The 21,654-nt window shown below is 34.0% G+C and overlaps 1 protein-coding gene across 1 annotated transcript in view; it reads right to left on the bottom strand.

Annotated features, from left to right (window-relative positions):
- Positions 1–21,654, bottom strand: part of LOC130214966 (potassium/sodium hyperpolarization-activated cyclic nucleotide-gated channel 1) — a 212,891-nt gene that overhangs the window by 98,866 nt on the left and 92,371 nt on the right. The window contains exon 3 of the mRNA XM_056446845.1: positions 3,722–3,883. Coding sequence (XP_056302820.1) covers positions 3,722–3,883 — 162 coding nt within the window. The remainder of the gene's footprint in view (positions 1–3,721; positions 3,884–21,654) is intronic.

Raw genomic sequence — 21,654 nt, 5'->3', positions numbered from 1 at the left:
ATCACTTTCTGCCCATCGGAAATTAGGCATGGACATACATATTGCGATCGTGATTTTCGAAAGTATTACAGCGCTTTGTAAATGTTTATTATTACCATTTCACGAGTTTCCCCAAACAGTTTAATAGAGCGCTTGGACCCGGAAGCCGCTTCGTGTGCCGTCACACTTAACAAGCACATGAACTGAAGAAAAATCACAAAATGTAAAACAGTTCAGGTGCTTTTTTTAAATCAACTTGTAATAATTGTTATTTTACATTTATTTAAATGATTTATGCTATAAAGGACATGCAAACACTGCTAAATATTTAGCTATGCTAAATATAAAACTCTACTGACTGGCTTCTTCACTGTACAATTTCACATGAGAATCAAATTCATTCAATCATTCATTTTCCTTTTCGGCTTAGTCCCTTTATTTATCTGGGGTCGCCACAACAGAATGAACCGGCAACTTATCCAGCATATGTTTTACACAGCGAATGCCCTTCTAGCTGCAACCCATCACTGGGAAACATCCATACACAAACACGCTCATACACTATGGTCAATTTAAGCATACTCAAATCACCTGTACCACATGTCTTTGGGGAGGTGGAAACCAGAGCACCTGGAGGAAACCCATGCCCACATGGGGAGAACATGCAAACTCCACACAGAAATGCCAACTGACTTAGCTGAGGCTCGAACCAGCGATGATATAAAAACAAAATTCACAGAACGGCTAATCAGTTTGACTTTAATTTTAATTTTGACAAGGGTATGACAATTAGAATCAGAACATATTATAACAAATTATGGTTTTATCCGGTTTAGTCTGTCATAATGGATGACAAATAACACAAAATCCTGAGAAGACAGCTAGCTTGTAAAATATTTTTGTCCTCAGTGATGTTGACCAATAAGAGAACAGAAGCTTTCCTGTACAGCTTTTTTAAAAAACAGCAAAACAATGTCATTTACAATACCATAAATTTTTGGAGCTGACAGTAACTAAAACATGCGATTATGATAATGCCATGTTCACACTACGCAATGTTTTTACAACAGAGGCATTATCATAATCACATGTTTCAGCTTCCAAGTTTACACAGTTAATACAGTTGTTAGTTTCATATCAGTCAGGCAATGCAAATGAAGCAGCAAATCAGCCAGAAACAGGCCTTGAGCAAAACATTTCACAGTGGTATGGATTTCACAGACACATAGCACATCAATGTTCATGTTTTCAAAAAACAGACGTATAAACTAGGGCTGGGCCGATAAACAATATTATATCGAATCGCGATAAAATTTATGTCAATAACAATGATAAGCTCTGGACTTTTTTACTCTGTATTGATCTAAGAGTCAATCACACAGCAGAAATGTGCAACAATGGGAATCTAAAAGTGTGTTGATATTAGAGACATACTGAGTTTTCGGCCACTGAAAATTTATCGGCTTAAAAAAATGTTATGCCATTTAATGGACCCTCTATTTTTTGTGGCTTTAGTTATTGTTTGGGGTACTCTTTTAAATCTGTAAGCAATAACAACTTATATCAAAATATATAGCGTTATTGTTCAATATGGAAAATAATTATTGAGATTGTATTTTTGCCATATCGCCCAGCCCTAATAAATACTACCAGTTATGAGTGGAGAACTGGATTATTATGGCTTTAACTTTCAGGAGCTCCAGTCAGATTTTAAAACAGGAGTAACTTTCAGACATTTCTGGTGTTTGGTGTTCTTTACTTTTTGATAAACTCTTGTCATGTTCTGCCAATGTGCAAATATGCTCCAAAATATTTGAGAGAGGTAGCTAATACATGTTACTATGAGCTATTAGATAAGCCATGTTATGTACACAAGATCTCTTACATGCATAGTCACTGTAAATATATTTAAAACTGGACGACGTAACGTGTTGTAACTGATGAATATTTTGTAAGAACGTCAAATGTTTTGTATATCACAAATATTGGTTCTTTGCCTTCTCGACGTGTATTTAAAATCATTTATTCATTGGTTATCCCTTACTTACTGTGATTTACTACAACCAGAAAACTAAAAACCTTTTGGTTACATTAAATAAATATTGAAAGGAATTTTTTAAAAGTATTTATTTATTTCTGTTTATTTTTATTTATTTATTTATTTATTTATTTATTTATTTATTTATTTATTTTTTGTTTGTTTGTTTGGTTGGTTGTTTATTTATTTATTTGTATTTATTTATTTATTTATTTATTTATTTTTGTTTGTTTGTTTGTTTGGTTGTTTTTTTATTTATTTGTATTTATTTATTTATTTATTTATTTATTTATTTATTTATAACAAAAATATATTTGTTAAATAAATATTTATAGAGAATCAAAATCTAAACAATTAAAACACGATAAAAAACAAATAAATAAATACATTTATTTAAAGACCAATTTATTAAAAAAAATCAAAATAAAACATTTTTGAATACTAAATCATCTTCATTTTTTGAAGTATGCCATATAATATTTCAGATTCTCATTTAACATGCTTTCTTGTGTTTTCTTTCTTTCTTTTTTTTACAATAAAACCAAAATAAAGTTTATTAGTGCAACAGGATTATGTTTTTTTTTTTTTTATGTAAACCAACAATGCTGTGTAATGTAAACCATTATTTAAAAAGTCATTCTTTAAATGAATTTAACAGTCATTATTTAAAACAGTGAGAAAATGGTCAATTATTTGGTAGAGCAAGCTGAATACTAGTATCTTGAAAAAAAAATCTATTAAAATATTAATTATTGACATCATGGCAAAGGTAAAATAAATCAGTTGTTAGAAATGAGTTATTAAAACTATTATGTTTAGAAATGTGTTAAAAATATTTCAGTTAAACAGAAATTGGAGAAAAAATATACAGGGGGGTTAATAATTGAGGAGGGCTAATAAGTCTGACTTTAATTGTATTTTGCTATTATTTTCAATATAAAGTATTTGCTTTGGTCTTGTTTGCCACTTTATAGCAAATCTTGGCAACACAAACCCCCATTTCCCTTATGATTTCTTGCTCCAAACACACTCCAGTGACTTTCTTTACAATTATTTTGTCTCTCCCTTCATTTTTCAGCAGGCAATTTAGTTTTAAAAAGTGGTTGTCCTCTAAATTATTGAATTTTGTGCGTACAGAAGATGATAAGCAGTAAAATTAGAGCTGACAACCACGTTTAGCCACAGCATGTTCACTTGATTATTTGTGAAGATTGTAAGAGGATACAATTTGCGTTACCCAGCATGTTTACAAATCAAATTTCTACAGCTGAATATGAAAACTGGGCTACTTCAACACTTTCTTAAGACATTTCAAAATATTTTCCAGCTATAAATACATCTGTCTGATTTATCATTACAATATCAGGTGCTCGGTTGCTTCTGTATTTTGCAGGAGGTGAATTTCCGTAGTCATTAACTATTTTCCTGTCATAACCAACAAAGCCACCCTTGGATCCATGAGAGTTGCCATAGTAATGAGTAATTTCCGAGTCCCGTGATGCTGAGAGTTGTCACCTCGTAATTACGGTAATTCTGAGACTATGTGAACGCAGCATGTATTTACTGTCATTACAAGTTTCTTAATGTAGAACAGTTAAACATTTAGAGGATATTTCCACTGAATAGTTTTTCTTACGCACTGATCAAAATGAGCATTCTGACCTGATCCAGAAAGAGTGATGATGAAAAGTTTTGGATACTTACAACCATACCGTTTAGCGACACCCAGCAATCGGGAGGGAAGTCTTGCAGGAGCGGCACCAGGAACTGCAGGCATCCGTCCCAGTGACAGAGCAGCAGCATCATGCCAATCAGATTAAAGATTCTTACCACTGCACTCGCCAGGTCATATGTCATATGAAAGATCTGAGGAGCACAAAGACAAAAATAATAATACTGTCAATGGTTTTGTTTAAGAATCTATGGTTTTTGTGCATTTAATCCTGGTTATTCCATGGTCTTCTTGATTCTGATTGGCTTGAAAGTGTGGCACAGGTAGTACCAGTCAGTTTTGATCATTGTTCAAAATAAATGCGTTACATTCAAACTGTAACAGTAACCACAGTAACTCAGAGACAGTTGTCAGAGTCTTCATTGCTCTGTGTAATCTCAAGGATTACATTAACGTGTGCTTTATTAGGGCTGATGTTGATCAACCAACTCACAAATATGCTCCAAAATATTTGAGAGGTAGCTAATGCATGTTACTATGAGCTATTAGATATGCCCATGTCATTTGCATGCATATACACATGTTCTCCTGCGTGCACAAATGACTAATTGTTTTGAGAAATGCATTAACTGTTTTGAATAATCAAAAACTACACAATTAAAATACACCATAAATAAATAAATAAATAAATAAATAAAAAAATAAATAAAGTTGTCTCTGTGAATGATTCGAACTGGACGATGTAGCATGTTGTAACTGACAAATATTTTGTAAGAATGTCAAATATTTTGTATATCACAAATATTGGTTCTTTGCCTTCTCGACATGCATTTAAAATCCTTTATCCATGGATTATCTCTTATTTACTGTAATTTACTAAAACTAAAGCCAAAAAACGAAAAACCTTTTTGTTACTTGAAATATATACTGTATAAATACATATAAAAATCAGGCCCGATCACACAGTTTCAGACTTGATCGGAATCTGACGTTACTTCCCGATCAGGACTCAAATATATATATATATATATATATATATATATATATATATACACTCTCATTATTTTTTTTAACACATAGAAAGTTATGCGGTGCCACAGAGTTAGACCTCTTTCTTGACTTCACACAGAAACAGCAACATGTGCGGCATGACATCACTTTGTTGTAAAGGAGGTATTATAAAGTTGATGATGACAACATTGCCATAGCAAACTTTGAGATATTTAAACTTGGAATTGCCTGTCGGGTATTTTACACTGAGGAGATTTTTTTTTTTATATTTACTGTTGCACTAGTGAAGAGTTGATGTTATTTATTAGTTGATTGTTCAAGCTACCTCGCAGAAGTGTTCTGTTTGTAAACAGAGACGTTGAATTTTAAAATAAGGTGAAATAAATAAGGAACATCCTGGATCTGTTTCTTCGCTCTTCTTTATTCTTTTCTTTATGTATTATAGAAGTATCGGATCAGGTTTCGGTTTTGGCAGACACTCAAACTCAAATGACTCGGATTCGAGGGCAAAACAACCTGATCAGGACATCCCTGTATGTATACGTATATGTATTTTTATATGTATATGTATATGTCTGTCTATCTATCTATCTATCTATCTATCTATCTATCTATCTATCTATCTATCTATCTATCTATCTATCTATCTATCTATCTATCTATCTATCTATCTATCTATCTATCTATCTATCTATCTATCTATCTATCTATCTATCTGTCTGTCTGTCTGTCTGTCTGTCTGTCTGTCTATCCGTCTATCTATCCGTCTATCTATCCATCCATCCATCTATCCATCCATCTATCTATCTATCTATCTATCTATCTATCTATCTATCTATCTATCTATCTATCTATCTATCTATCTATCTATCTATCTATCTATCTATCTATCTATCTATCTATCTATCTATCTATCTATCTATCTATCTATCTATCTATCTATCTATCTATCTATCTATCTGTTTGTCTGTCTGTCTGTCTGTCTGTCTGTCTATCTATCAGTCTATCTATCCATCTATGTATCCGTCTATGTATCCGTCTATGTATCCGTCTATGTATCCGTCTATGTATCCGTCTATCTATCTGTCTATCTATCCGTCTATCTATCCGTCTATCTATCCGTCTATCTATCCGTCTATCTATCCATCCATCCATCCATCTATCCATCTATCCATCTATTCATCTATCTATCTATCTATCTATCTATCTATCTATCTATCTATCTATCTATCTATCTATCTATCTATCTATCTATCTATCTATCTATCTATCTATCTATCTATCTATCTATCTATCTATCTATCTATCTATCTATCTACATACCTACCTCTATATATATATGTGTATGCATGTATATATAATTAAATAAAATTACATAAATCAAGCTTAAACAAAAATAAACATATATTAAGAAAGTGAACTGTCTACCCTTTCATTGCACACAAACTGACACACAAAAATAATAATAACTTAAAGGCAAGACTGAAAATCTACTAGATCGGCCTCCAAAGTAGTTTGTGTCCTGCTCTAACCTCCCTTAATATCCCATGTGATGGTATATCTGAACTGCTATGTAGACAGATCTGAGAATGCCGTGGCTTTTCACCCCTGTGTAGATTTATATAGCTAATAATGCTGTGAGAATAGAGCGAAAAACATCACAAGAGCACAGCGTCTCAGAGAGTGTCAAGTCACTGCCCTGGAGGATTCAAAACAATTACAACAGTCAACACGAGAGAAGAGAAGATGTGTTTCCAGCTCATCTCTGCAGACTAAAAGGTCTCCAACTTAATAGCTCTGCGCCAATACAACTGCAATGAAAAAGGGCTGTACTACAGTCCGCAGTGCTCCTCAACTGACTATGCTGTACAGCTCAGCTTTTTGTATTAGTGGAAATTCACCTGTTTCTGTCTAGATTTAATACTTAATTCAGTATTACTTGTCTTTTTATGTAATTATTTGTGCCCCTAGGTTTAGAAATATGGGTATATTTTTGGGACTAACTACACTAATTTAGTTTGATTTTGTAATTTATTGTGTTTTGGACTTAAGGACTGCTGATGTACCTGGTATATTTAAGTTACTTTTTCCCCCCTTTTTAATTAATTTGCAAACTTTAATGTTGTGTAATTTGTTCCCTATGGTATTAAAAAAAGTATCAAATACTGATATTTATGAGTTACAGTTTATCTCAATCGCTTTGGTGCTTTTTTCACAACACTATTTACATTTGCACAATAGTTAATGCATTTCTCAAAACAATCAGTACAACCTGCAAAAGCGTGTCACTTGCTCAAAATGGATAGCTCATTCCTCAAAAGCAAGTATTGATGTCAATGAAAGTATCAGTGTCATCTGGATGAAAAATCCTGACACCATTGTTTATGAACAAGATAGTCAAATGGCTTTGTCATGTTTTCATTATGACAGCTTACTCTATAAATGTTTTCCAATACAAAAGAGTCCAATTTTGGTGACACTTCCTGAAATGCTCAAGACAGCACTATATACTTTTGCACAGCCATTTAAAAACTACAGTAAAGTAAGAAATCACTGCATTTAGTGAGGTATCTGAGTACAAGACACTGAATATGTATGTTTCACATTTTTACTGCTCTTTGCAATTCTAATTTATTCACAGCATTGTGCAAAAGAATAAACACACCCTTATTTACAACAAATATAAACTCCCTTTGGGTAGAGCTGTGCACAACTGTATAAAATATTGCAGATCATATTGGAACTGAATCTACAATATGCATAGGTCTGTAAATCATTTATGAAATTGTTGAATTTAGAAGACATTTTCAGGAAAAAACAATTATGAAATTTGCTAGACATATTTTGACAACTAGTTCAACATTTTTGTGTGTAATGACTCAAGTAATGAAATGAGGACTATTAGTTTTATATGGAATTACTATTCAGCAATCACAAGTTTAGTTCATTTTGACTGACATGACATAAGCAAATGATAATGTTCTAAAACAGCAAAGAGTTGTATGAAAGCATCTGATACTTGTCGAAAAGCATTTGCATTTTGTTGGAAGGAACGACAAACTGCTACTATGATGTGCACAAATGACTAGTTGTTTTAAGAAATGCATTAACTGTTTTGAATAATCAAAAACTAAACAATTAAAATACACCATAAATAAAAAAATAAAATAAAATAAATAAATAAAGTTGTTTCAAAATTTTGTTTAAAGATGAATAATATTAAGATTTGAACACTTTTGTTTTAGAAAAAATTTTTTTAGATTGGACTAATTTTTTTTCTTTTTAATTTATTGTCGTTTGGACTTAAGCACTGCTGATGTACCTGGTATAAGCATTATATGTTTTAGTTTTTGTTTTCCCTTTTTACTTCACTTGCATACTTTTAATGTTGCAGAATTTTTTCCCCATGGTATTGAAAATGGTATTGAATGTCAATATTTTTCAAGGTATCGTATCGAAGTTGCAAATTCCAGTATCGTGACACCACTACTTTTGATATTCAAAATCTGCCATAGGTTTCTAGTGAATTCCAGTTGGATTTAAGGGTAGGGATAGGGTAAGGCAAAATAATTTTGGTTTTTACAATAAAAATACATTAAGCCTATGGCGATTCCTCATAAACACCCCAAACCAATGCCAATGCGTGCATGTTTTATGATTAATAAATTATATTGTTCATAATTAGTTTATGTTAGTAAATACATTAACTTATGAAACCTTATTGTTAAATGTGACCAAAGAATTTGCATCAGATAGGAAACCTGAAAATGTTAAAAATCCATAAACAAATCTTGAACAAAAACTGGGAAAAAATATCTATGTGAAATATCCATATCCAACTTTATTCATTTAAATAAAATGGGAAACTTGACGATTTCATAAATGCATAAAATTTTCCCTAATGTATCTTATTTACCCTTATGTGATACCTCTCGTCTGACCTGTCTTCCCCTAAAATGTGTGATGCTTGTGTATGGTTGGAGGGGTCCAATTGTCACTGCATGTAACAGTGTATGTGACAAATAAAGGCTTTCATCATCATCATAGTCATCATTAACATCAGAAGTTTGACTCCTTATACTAAAAAAATCATAATTTACAGATAAATTTGCACCAAATGGGAATTTTTCCAATTTTATAAACGCATAAACAACATGAAAAGTCTGATTTACCAGGCTAAAAAACACACTGACAAATATGAACAAATTGCGTTTAGTTTGCAAATATGAGTTTGCATTGAATGGGAAACTTGACAACTTTTTGAAACGCATAAATAAAATGAGTCACCAGATTGGAACAACCACCAGGCCAAATAAACCCCTGACATCAAAAACAGAGATATTCTCATTCCCCGTTAAAAGCATACTTATTTTCCTATTATAAATATGCACAGTTTTATGCTAAGTTGCATTTCATTGTTTGCATTGCTATAGAGCAGACGTGATACCCTTTTTTGTCACGACCCACCAGTTGAGAAGCACTAAAATAAACGCCCACAGGCACTTATGTGTAACATTAGGTGCTCTTACACACGATTGCAAGAGTCCTCATCAGTCTTAGTGGATATTTGCATGTGTTTAAAGGTAGATTTGGATTGTGTTTCACAAGAGAGATACAGCCAGGAGCTGAGAGAGAGGAAAGATAGAAAACAGGGGACAAGGCCTGAAATGATATGAGATTACATATAAACACGGCAGAAGATTAGTCATATGCAAACTACACCCAGTGCTGGCACAACACGGACTTGGAGAGGTGAAAGGCTTTGAATTCCTAAAAAAATCAATTCAGGCTTGGCACGACGGAAGCGGGTGGCGATTTTAAAAGGAGTGAAATTATACTGAGAAATGGATAGGGGATGAGAGGAAATGATTGTGTGTGTATGTGTGAAATAGTTTGAGGGACATTTATTCTTGTTTTATTTTGCTGTATTCTGTGTAGTCGACGAAATAAAGTCGAAAAACATGTGTTTGTCATATAATTTCCATTTTATTTATTTTTAACTAGACTAAGACATTTTCTCAGACTATTTAAAACCAAATTAAGTACATCATTTTACCTCAGTTATGTGAGTATATATAAATGACTACCCCTCCATTTTGAAAATGAAGCATGTATATTTATTAAAATAATATTTTAGTCACTAAATATCTTCAGAAACAGAAAGATAACACAAAAATACAATTGACGAAAGTGAAGAAAAAAAAAACTTGAGAGAAACCAGGCTCAGTTGGGCACGAAGTTCACGTTAAAAGAAGGCTATATTGATTTTTTTTTCTATAATGTACTACATCACTACTATTAGTAGATATAATTCCAATCAATGCACTACTTCTTGTTCACACAGAGTTCAAGTTGATCGTTTCAGCTGATCGCTTTTATCCGACATGAACAAAAAGCCCTATCCCATCGGTTAATCAGACAAGCTCATGTTAAAGCGGACTACTCTCATCCGTGGTTAGCGAACAACATACTGTAGGATAAAAGGTTTCAACAGCACTGGCTTCGAATAAAGCAGATCTTCTCTCCTGAACGCCTCCATGGGCACCCTCACTAATTCAGCCATCCCTCATTTGCATGAAAAGCCCATTAACTCGCACACATCTCTCAGTTTCGCTTCTGTCCGGGCCAGTTATTTCATTATAAAAGCCCTGGTCTGAGAAACTCAATACTTACCCCCGAAAAAAGACCTCGACTAATGTTTTTCCCCCAGCTCCAGTGGTCATTGGTTTTGCATGATAAACCTTGTATTGCAGTGAATATTTCCCCTGCCAAATTAAGGTAGGATTTGAAGCTGAAGGTAATTGTTATCTATTTCTAAGTCGATGGGATTGCTCTTGCTCTCCACATACGGCTGGAATTACTAAGGTGTGAATTTGATGGCGTCCTAATGGATGCTTATGCTATGGGGCTGTATTCTATGGGCCCATAAGTTCATTTTATGCTTCACAAAACACACAGTGAAATGTGTGGTGACCTTTTGCAGTCTCACACTATTTTTGAGTTACTGCAAAGAAGCCGAGGCGTCATCCTGAGTTAACACAACAGACTGTGGAAAATGTCTCTGCAAATTTTTTTGTCCTCATAGTTTGACGCTTGTAATGTGATATAGAAGTATTTCTTTATGCAGTAAGGAGGGCATCGAATTTCTTTCGTCATGGATGCATTTTACTAATGAGAACAGATGTTTGAACATCTCCATATATTTTTTTCCATATATTTTTCCATATATCATCATCAGTGAAGCGAAGTAACAAAGTACAAATACTTCGTTACTGTACTTAAGTAGATTTTACTAGCATCAGTACTTTACTCCACTATTAACTTTCTACCTCTTACATTTTTCACAAATATCTGTACTTTCTACTCCTTACATTTTTAAATTGGGCTTATTACATTGGTTTTCATATATTTGATGGCGCAGTCTATATTATTTCTTGTCATTTCGCATTTTGAGCATATTTTTGATACAGTCAATCTATTTTTGTCATTGTGCGCCTGCGTGCTGTAGCCCGTGGCTTTTTCAATCAAGGCTATCACATGCCGTATGTAGGCTAGTTTATGAAGATTACTATGAGAAAGGCAAGGATGACTTCGCAGATGAGAAAGAGTGTTTACTGTTTACGCGGTAATAAGACACATTATGCTCAATCAGATCACAGGTAAACAAGAGAGACACATTCCAGTTCCAAAAAATACAATTTAAAGGCTTAAGCTTGGAGGCTTTTGTCCACTACTGATTATATTGCACGGGATTTCTCTGGTCATTTCAAGATAATACCATGAAAAAATTGATATTTTATAAAGATTTGTATATTTAGTTCTAAAACAATCAAATACTTTATAAAAACTTTATGTATTGAGATTTATTTTCTTTATTTCTGATAAGTTCATATTTCCTTCTATGCTATCTATGCTGTTTTTCAGTTTTTTATTGAATACATGATTTTACATATAAGCCTATACTGTTGTCTTCAATAACAGTTTTTAACAAATGTTTTACATCAACAAAAGTAACTGTACTGGGCAATTTATGAATACAAAAATAATGCAAAAGATACTGAATTTATCACATGAATAAAAGATCATGCACAGGTTATGTTGGTTGTAGTCCGCCTGTGTACTGTATGTAGGTTTTAGCATAGAAATTTTTTTCAACAGAATTAATGTTTATCTATTAAACAAAAAAATCCCCAATTTCCTGGAAAAAAATCACTAAAATAACGGATTGTGTATGAGAGCTGCTAATGCAAAAAAAAAAAAAAAGTTTGCAGTCAAAAAAGTATTTATTTTAGCAAAATAAAATATATTTTCAATATATTCAATTTAAAAAAATCAAATATAAAACTTAAAAAAATTCAATAAATTTTGTACAGAATTCAGTGTAAAATATAAGACATTAATTATAAAAAATACAGAGGCCTACAGAATTATTTTTAGAGTGTATCAACATTAATGGCAGCTGTTGATTTTGATCTAACAGCCGCAAAACTACATGATAAACGAGTTTGCGTCATGATGATGAAACATGGGCAGACTTTTTGAGCAATGTTGGTGCCATATTGCAGGGTGTGATGCTGCTTGGCTACTTTCATAAAATAGGATGTGAGGTCTAGTTAGCTAACTTTCCTCACTCACTATCCTCCAGCTTAGTCCCTGATTTATCAGTGGTCACCACAGCGGAATGAACCAACAATTATTCCAGCATATGTTTAACGCAGCGGACGCCCTTCCAGCTACAACCCAGTACTGAGAAACATTCATACACTCTTGCATACACACATGCACTTATAGACTTGGACCAATTTAGTTTATCTATTCACCCATACTGCATGTCTTTGGACTATGGGGGAAACCGGATATAGTGAAACTAAAATATGTAGTAGTAATGGGTACTTTTTACGTAAGTGCATTTTTGAGGCTTTTTACTACTTACCTACTTGAGTACAAAAGTATAATCAGTACTTCAACTTTTACCAGAGTCGTTTTAAGCATGAGCCTCTGTACTTCTACTTGAGTAAAGGATTTGTGTACTTTTGCCATCTCTGATTATCATCCTCAAGAAAATAGGAAATGACATAAACAGTGATTGTATTTACATTTTAATGTCCCTGGCGGTATGGTTGTAACGGTTTAATCAAAGTTTAATGAATTTCTGCAGTTCTATAGGAACTTTTCTTTTCTAGTCATGCAACTAAGACCCTGTGGTGGAAAAAAATCCTGCAATGTGCACTTTACTGCTGTTTTACTCTGCACAACATCACATTTTGAAAGATCTGTTGGGAATTTGTGAAATGGGGAATAATATTGCTGTTTATCCATGGTGCAAAACATCCCCCATGTTTGTTTCACCATCGCTTACCAGTTCAACATAGCAACAATGCTCAGCCAATAGTGTAATGTTTGGGGGAGGGGCTATCTGTTTGCTACCCAATAGCAAAATGATGTGTTTTCCCTGGTGATACAGAAATCGCACACTTCATCGCCTGAACACAAACCACAGAGCAGCACCTTCCAGTTGTAAAGGTCACTGAGGTCAAGAATGTTGTCAAAACACATTAACCTTTAAATTGGCCATTGAAAATGGCTGCATCTGATATACATATGACTAGCATTGTGTCTATATTGGTTTTCCCCGTCTTGTGAATAGGCCTCATAGGACTAAAACACAATATCAGGAAGTGCTGACATGGGGAAGACCCTCAACACTAATGAGTCAATCTGGTCTCAGATCAATATCCAGACAGACACAAACACCAATGTTTCTCTGGCTAGGATAATGGCTAACTACTATAAACAAGCCTTACACAAGAATTAAAATGTTGCGACTATAATGCTAGGCTGTGGATGAATGTACAAGTAAATCCCACACCTGAATGTAACTGAAGAATAAATGGGGTAGTTCACCCAAACATTTGTATTGTTTCATACTTTCTCACCCTTTACTTGTTTCAAATATTTATGCTTAACACAAAAGATGTTTTGAAAAAGATATAAACTCTTGAATTCCATATTATTATTATTTTTTTTCATACTATAGATGTCAATAGGTATATTTTCAGATTTCTTTAAAAAAAAAAAAAAAAAAACATTATTTGTGTTTAACAGAAGAAAGAAATTCATGAAGGTGTGAAACCAATTGAGGAAAAGTAAATAGTAGGTTTTAAATTTTGGGTGGACTATCCCTTTGAGGGGCTTCTTGTTGGAGTTGTGTGAGTAAACATTATTCCAAGAGTATGGAGTCAATCTAGGGCCATATATACTTGCAACAAAAAAGAAAGTTTTGCAAACACAAAGTAAAGTATTGAGCAAAAAAATTTAAAATTATTTAAAGGGAAAATTGAGTTTTGACAAATAAAAAGGAATTTTGCAAATAAAAATGAAGTATTGCAAAAAATATATTTGCTATTTTTTTAATATTTATATATTTGCTAATTTTTTTTTCAGGTATTGCCTTTACAAAACCTCTCAAATCAATTGCAATGGTCATTTTGATTTGCGAATTTTACCGTTTGACGATTTAAACGTTCCCCCCAAAAACAAATGATTCAGGTATTTTACTAAATCTCGATTAGATTTATGACAGCGATTCATGGCTGAATTCCTTTGTCTCCAGCTGATGACGTTGCTTCATAGGAGGCACATGCCCCAGTTCCTGTGACTCCGCCTCCTTGTCAAATCAGGGCCAGAAAGTGAAACGCACAGAAATGTGAAGTGCAAAAAGAAAACAGCATCGCAAGCTCATGGTTGACTGAAATGCAAATCAAAATGAGCATTGCAATTGACTTGAGAGTTTTTGTAAAGGCAATACTGGAAATATATATATATATATATATATATATATATATATATATATATATATATATATATATATATATATATATATATATATATATATTGCAAATATTGTTTTTTTTTCTTTCTTTTTTCTGCAATACTTGATTTTTATATGCAGTTCTTTATTTTTTGTTTGCAAAATTCCTTTCTTTTTGTCAAAGCTCAATTTTCCCTTTGTGATTTTAGATTTGTATTATTTTACAATTTTTGTTCAATACTTTTTGTTTGCAAAACTTTATTTTATGTCGCAAGTATATATGGCCCTAGATTGACTCCATCCAAGAGCTTTAAAAGTCAAAGAGAGGCCTGCAATCTTTGTTACCTTATTATCTGAATGTAAGTAATCATGAAAAAAATGGAAGAAATTATGAGTTCCCAGTTAAGAAGTGCGTGCAACTGGCTTTTAGATAATAAAGTTTCTTTACACATAGGTAAAACAGAAGCTATTCTATTAGCTTCGAGAGTGAAATTAAAGAAGGATGATAGTTTTGTAGTTAGGATTAATGATTGGAAAATTGAGTCGAAAGAAGTTGTAAATTATTTGGGATGTTTAATAGATAATAAATTATCAGGAGATGTTATGGCAAGAAAGGTTTTTACGAAGATATGTGGAAAAATTAGGTTCTTAGCAAGGCAAGCTGATCTGTTGGATGTTCATTCTTTAAAATTATTGGCAGGAGCTTTAATTCAACCCCATTTTGATTATGCTACCTCATTTTGGTATAGTAGCTGCTCACAGAATATGAAAGATAAATTGCAAAAGGCACAAAATAAATCAGTACCAATAATTTAAAAAATTCATCCTAGATCACATTTGCACAAAGAGTTTTTTAAAGAATTAGGTATGTTAACTGCTAGTTTGTTCTGCTGTGGCAACCCCTGATTAATAGAGGGACCAAGCCCTAAAGAAAAATGAATGAATGAATGAATGAAAGAATGTATTTGTGAATTATTTTGTTCCTGTTTTTAAAATGTGGAGGTACTATTTGTTTTATGCATCATCTGTATTTTGAAGCCATACTTTGTTTTATTTAACAGCGAGGGAATGGAAACAATGGAAACAAGCCAAGGGCTTTATTGTGTGGCAAAAACCACAAAGACCCAAAGCTTTTTTAAATCCCACTTAGTGTGAGGTAAATATATTCATAAGTCTAAAATTGGTGCCGTGACCCGGAAGGAAATGACGTTTGTAGAGTGAGTATAACAGAGTGCGAGTAGAATTAGTAGACTAGTAACTAGTAGACTTCACTCTTCTGGCTTTAAAAGTCATGCTAGAGCCTGCTGTATTTCTTGTTTGTGCACCATCTCCCATGCAAGTAGAATCAGGGAGTTACATTGGTGCCATGACTGGGAGATTGAGGATTAAGTTAGGTGAGTGATACAGAAACCAGAACGGAAGTGGTTACACAAATGTATTTCAAGTTTGGTGACAAGTCTCAGTAATCAAAGATGGAGTAGAGTCTTTTTAAAGCAAATATTTTGTTATTCTGTTAGCTAGCTATATAATGGTTGACATCATACATTAGCTAAGTTTAATTAAAATTCTTTGTAGAGTTATCTTCAATTTATTCTTCCACCATACCATATGTTGACCTGGAATATCAAATTGGTAGTAAAAGGAGGTTGTTTTAGCAATTGTCTGTTATTGCGCCTGTTATTGTGGCAATTCTGGCAATGCAGTCTAAACTGTACGCTCATGATTCTGCTAACATAGACAGTTTCAAAAAGCAATCTCCAACATAAGATGTGTCTGTTTTTACATTGAAGTCAGAATTATTTTACCCTCCGAATTATTAGCCCCTCTGTATATTTTTTTTCCACAATTTCTGTTTAACAGAGAGATTTTTTCAACACATTTCTAAACATAATAGTTTTAATAACTCATTTCTAATAACTGATTTATTTGATCTTTGCCATGATGACAGTAAATAATATTTGACTAGATATTTTTCAAGACACTTCTATACAGCTTAAAGTGACATTTGAAGGCTTAACTAGGTTAATTAGGTTAACTAGGCAGGTTAGTTACTGTAATTACTGTATGTAAGTTATTGTATAACGATGGTCTGTTCTGTAGACTATTGTAAAAAAATATAGCTCAAAGGGGCTAATAATTTTGACCTCAATGTTTATTAAAAAATTAAAAACTGCTTTTAATCTAACCAAAATAAAACAATTAAGACTTTTTCCAGAAGAAAAAATACTATCAGACATACTGTGAAAATTTCCTTGCTCTGTTAAACATAATTTGGGAAATATTTTAAAAAGAAAAAACAATTCAAAGTGGAGCTAATAATTCTGACTTCATCTGTACATGAGCTTTTATTATGACGTAAAATGTTTTTAAAGGTGAAAAGTCTGAGCTGTTCAGTGGCTGGATGTGATTCATCACAGTGAGAATTACAGAGATCCCAACACAGCATTGTCCCCACTCTACCCTTGAACAAAGCAATTAACCCTTGGTTGCTCCAAAGGCACCATTTCCGCAGTTCTTTGGAAGTCACTTTGGATAAAAGAGTTAGCTCAATTGTGTTAGCAATGCCACTCAACAGAATAATCCAATCATAGTTTTTAGACATTGTTGTGGAGTATAAATGAAAAAATAATGCATGTTCAATTTTTTTTTCCACTCTGATTTACAATACAGTAATGTTATGTTGAGGTGAAGCACTATGGGAATGCTAACAAACAACACTAAATTGATATTCAAGGTTACCGGTGGAAGGGCAAACAGCACTTAAAAGATCAGACCACCAGCGTCAGATAACCCCTACCAGGCACTGCCACGGACATGGATCGAAGAAATAAGCCAGTCCAGACATTCTGCAATTCCAGTTATTTTATTACATTCCTTTTCTTCTCACTTTAATATTTTACAGTTACATTTATTTATTTATTTACCCACCTACAGCATCTTTACATCAAACATTGTTAGTTTGTTTATTCTTTATAAATTAATTTAGTTCAATTTTATTCCGTTTTTACAATAAAAAATGTAAATGCTAACAAAACTTGACAACCTCTTGATTAAACAACATATCTCTTTATGCTGTGTTCACACCAAACATGGAACGTGTAAATTAATCATGCTATTCGCGTGTAAATATACGTGTGAACATTTTGAGTTTACTCGCTTTGTTCGTGCATTAAATTTGGTTCATTCGCGCGTCAAATTCACTTCACAATAAACACAGATTCGCGTTATATGACGCGGGGCTTCTGTCTACCGGTGACTCTAGCTTCATTGCTAAATGGCTAACATGGATTTTATTGAGAGAATAGCTTTTGTGCTTTAGGAAAGCTAAAATAGCATATATATTCGTTTGGCGCCATGTCTGAGTCCACTAGATCCTTTCAGAGGTGCACCCAGCTCTGTGAGTTCATCAGCTCCTCCAGAATCTATACCTGGATGATGGAAGACTTCAGCGGTGATTCCGACTAAGCCAAGCCCAGTTTGATTAACTGTTGTTCGGTGACAGCAGGAGGATTTTCCCTCTGGAGACTAACAACAGGCGCTACGTCATAATTACGCCCCTACAAAAGAAAGCTCCAGATTGGTTAGCGCGGTGCAAATGTCCGCTAAAGTTCAGATTGTCCAACTCCAGCGATTCGAGCATTAAGCGTGTCAAACACACAAAACGTTCAACTCACGCCATTTCATTCGCACGAATCGCATCGATCGCTCCACCTCAATCGCATGTGTAGCGCCGCAGGATGTCTATTCGCTTCTTTGCATTGACTTACATGTAAATCACTGTGCTTGATGCATCATTCACGTCTGGTGTGATCACAGCATTAGACATGTTTTTCCCTCAAATTTAAATGCCTCTTTCTTAGTATTTATTCACATAATAATAAATGTAAAATGTGACCAATCTACTTCTATATTGTGCTGTTAGGTTTATTTATTTATTGTTTTGTTTTTTAATCAAAATTCATGCTAATTTGTTTATTATTTTAGTTCGATTTTATTTAGTTTTTACATTTTTACATTTGAAAAAAAGTAATAAAATTTAACAACCTCTTGATTAGACAACATGCCTCTTGATGATACTGTTTGCTTGTTTTTTATTTAAAGGAGACCTATTATTACCTCCTTTTAAGTTTAAGCTTCAAATACCCAACAATTAATTGTTTATAACTCTTTGAAACTACCTCTTATGGGCTTTAATTTTAATTGTTTATCTTAGTGACTTTCGCTTTAAATTGAGATTGTGCTATTTTTAAAAGAGGGCGGAGCTACAAATGCCAGCATAGTGGCAGATTCAAAAACAAGACTAATGTTCTATGCTAACGAGGGAGAAATTGTCACTAATGGGTGGGACTTTCCGTCTATGACGACATGTAAAAAGGGAGAAACTCAATCAGTGTTTCTGCAGACTGCTTTTATGAAGTGTGATTATAAAAAATAAAATCAATAAATTTTTTACCATTAGAAGCAGGTTATATAGTTTATATAACTGTGTTTAAACCCCTAATAAAAGTGATTTTTGCGTAATAGGTCCCCTTTAAATTCTTCTTTCTTAGTATTCACTCACATTATAAAACATGTCAAATGTAACCAATCTACTTACTTTAATATTCTACTGTTAGATTTATCTATTTATTTATCTTTAAATTAAAAATTATGTTAATTTGTTAATTCTTTATTTATTATCTTAGTTATAATTTGAAAAAATTGCAAAATTTGACAACCTTTTCATTTATTTATTTATTTTTATGTAAAGGGGACCTATTATGCCCCCTTTTACAAGACGTAAAATAAGTCTCAATGTCCCTATAGTGTGTATGTGAAGTTTCAGACCCAAATGCCCCACAAATATTTTTTATTACTCTTTGAAACTGACCCTGTCATGCTGCGTTCACACCAGATGAAGGATCAAGCGCGAGTGATTTACATGTTAAGTTAATGCAAAGATGCGAATAGACATCCTGTGATGCGTTTCGCACGAATAAGGTGGTGCGAATGATGCGCGAATAGCTTGAGTCGGAAAATCTGAATTTTAATGGACATTCACACCGCGTTAACCAATCATAAGCTTGCTATTGTGTAAGCGTGATTATGACATACCTGTCAACCCTCCCATTTTTCCCGGGATTCTCCCGTATTTTACAGTTCTATCCCACTATCACCCCGTAAAGGTATTTTCCCGTATTTCTCCCGCATTTTCAGTATTTCTCTGAAGGGTGGCAAATAAACATTAAAGAGCCGAGCCTCCCTTTACGAAACCCATACCGCCCAACACCCAGGGGACGCCCCTTGCTCTTAAATGTGAGTCTGTTCTGTGCTTTTGCTTTGTTTAGGCATGAAAACACTTTGAAATAAATATAAAAACAGCGGGATTCCCTTTCATTTTCATTACAGGTGCCGTCTCGACTTCATATGCAATCCTCAAAACTGAACATTTAACTGATTATTTACTATGAAACTGCTCCAAATGAACATATTTAGTAATTTGGGGATTAAAAAAAAGGGGGGGGATCCCTTATTATGGTGGGCATATCCCTTATTTTCACATCCCAATGCTGACAGGTATGAATTATGATGTAGTGCCTGTTTATAGTGTCCCGAGGGGATATCCTCTTGGTGACACCGACCACTGCTCATCAAACTGGGCTCGGTTCAGTCAGAAGCACTGCTGAAAGCCTCCATAATCCAGGCACAGTTTCTAGGTAGGCTATAGCTGATGAACTCACAGAGCTGGGTGCACATCTGAAAGAATCAAGTGGAATCAGACAGGGCTCCGAATGAAGCTACGCAGTTTTTAAGCCTTACTAAAGAACATAAACATGTCTATTTATGCATGAATATCGTGAGGCTTTTATCCCAATTGGTTCCATTTTGGTGACTGTGGCTTAAAATTGAAATGAGACTGGGCTCCCAAATGCCTATGTGTCAGCATAATGGCAGGTTCAATAACATCCTATGCTAATGAAGAAGAGATCATCACTAATGGCCAGGGCTTTCCCACTCTGATGACACGTACAAAGGGAGAATGTCAATCAAACTGTTTCTGCAGACTGTTTTTATGAAGTGTGATTATAAAAAAATAAAATAAATACATTTTTACCCTTAGAAGCTGGTTATATTCACAGACTGTTGCCACATAACTGTGTATAAACCCCCTACAAAAGTGATTTTTGCATCCTAGATGCCCTTTAAATACCTCTTTCTTAGTATTTACTCACATAATAACAAATGTGACCAGCCTTTCTCTCAAATGAGCTTGTTGAGCAGCTGTAGAGCAGATGAACAAACCAAATGTAGTAGGCGGAATAGTCATTAAAAGAGGGAAAATAGATTATAATGCTAATAAGCAGGCAGCAGAAACACGGGCAGCTGAGTCAAGCGAAGAGATTGGTGAATGCCAGAGCAAGCCTTAGGCACTCAGCACTTACTATCAGTCATTCTAGCTCACTTTCTTTCTCAAACTAGCTTGTGGTGTTTGGAGGCAGATTCCTCTAGTCAGTGATTTGATTGTGTATCAGTTGCATTCCTCTACTATGGCATTCTCTGCCGTGTATGTATAAACCTCACTAGGTTTGTAAGTCGTGATCCGTTGTGCTCCAGTGCCTCACGAGAGATCAGCCAAGCTCTCCCAGAGGAATACAATCAGATGAATGCATATTGCATCAAATACAAGAGGAGTCTTCAGGCATCAAAAACAATACAAGTGTGATACAGCTTTAAAATATGTTTTTTTTTGGGGGGGTGACACAGTGACGCAGTGGTTTGCATAGTAAGAAGGTCGCTGGTGTGAGTTGCTGGGTCATTTGGCATTTCTGTGTGGAGTTTGCATGTTTTCCCCGTGTTCCTGTGGGTTTCCTTCTGATGACATACGCTATACTGTAGGTGAATTGAATCAACTAAATTGGCCGTAGTGTATGTGTGTGAATGAGTGTGTATGGATGTTTCCCAGTACTGGGTTGCAGCTGGAAGGGCATCCGCTGTGTAAAACATATGCTGGATAAGTTAGTGTTTCATTCCACTGTGGCGACCCCTGATGAATAAAGGGACCAACTTATCCAGCATATGTTTTACGCAGCAGATGCCCTTCAAGCTGCAACCCATCACTGGGAAACCAGGTGGAACAAATTATTAGAATTTGATACATTTAAT

This window comes from Danio aesculapii, chromosome 21 (assembly GCF_903798145.1).
Source record: "Danio aesculapii chromosome 21, fDanAes4.1, whole genome shotgun sequence".
NCBI lineage: Eukaryota > Metazoa > Chordata > Actinopteri > Cypriniformes > Danionidae > Danio > Danio aesculapii.
The sequence above is the reverse complement of the archived record's forward strand: the minus strand, read 5'-3'. Positions and strand labels throughout refer to the sequence as shown.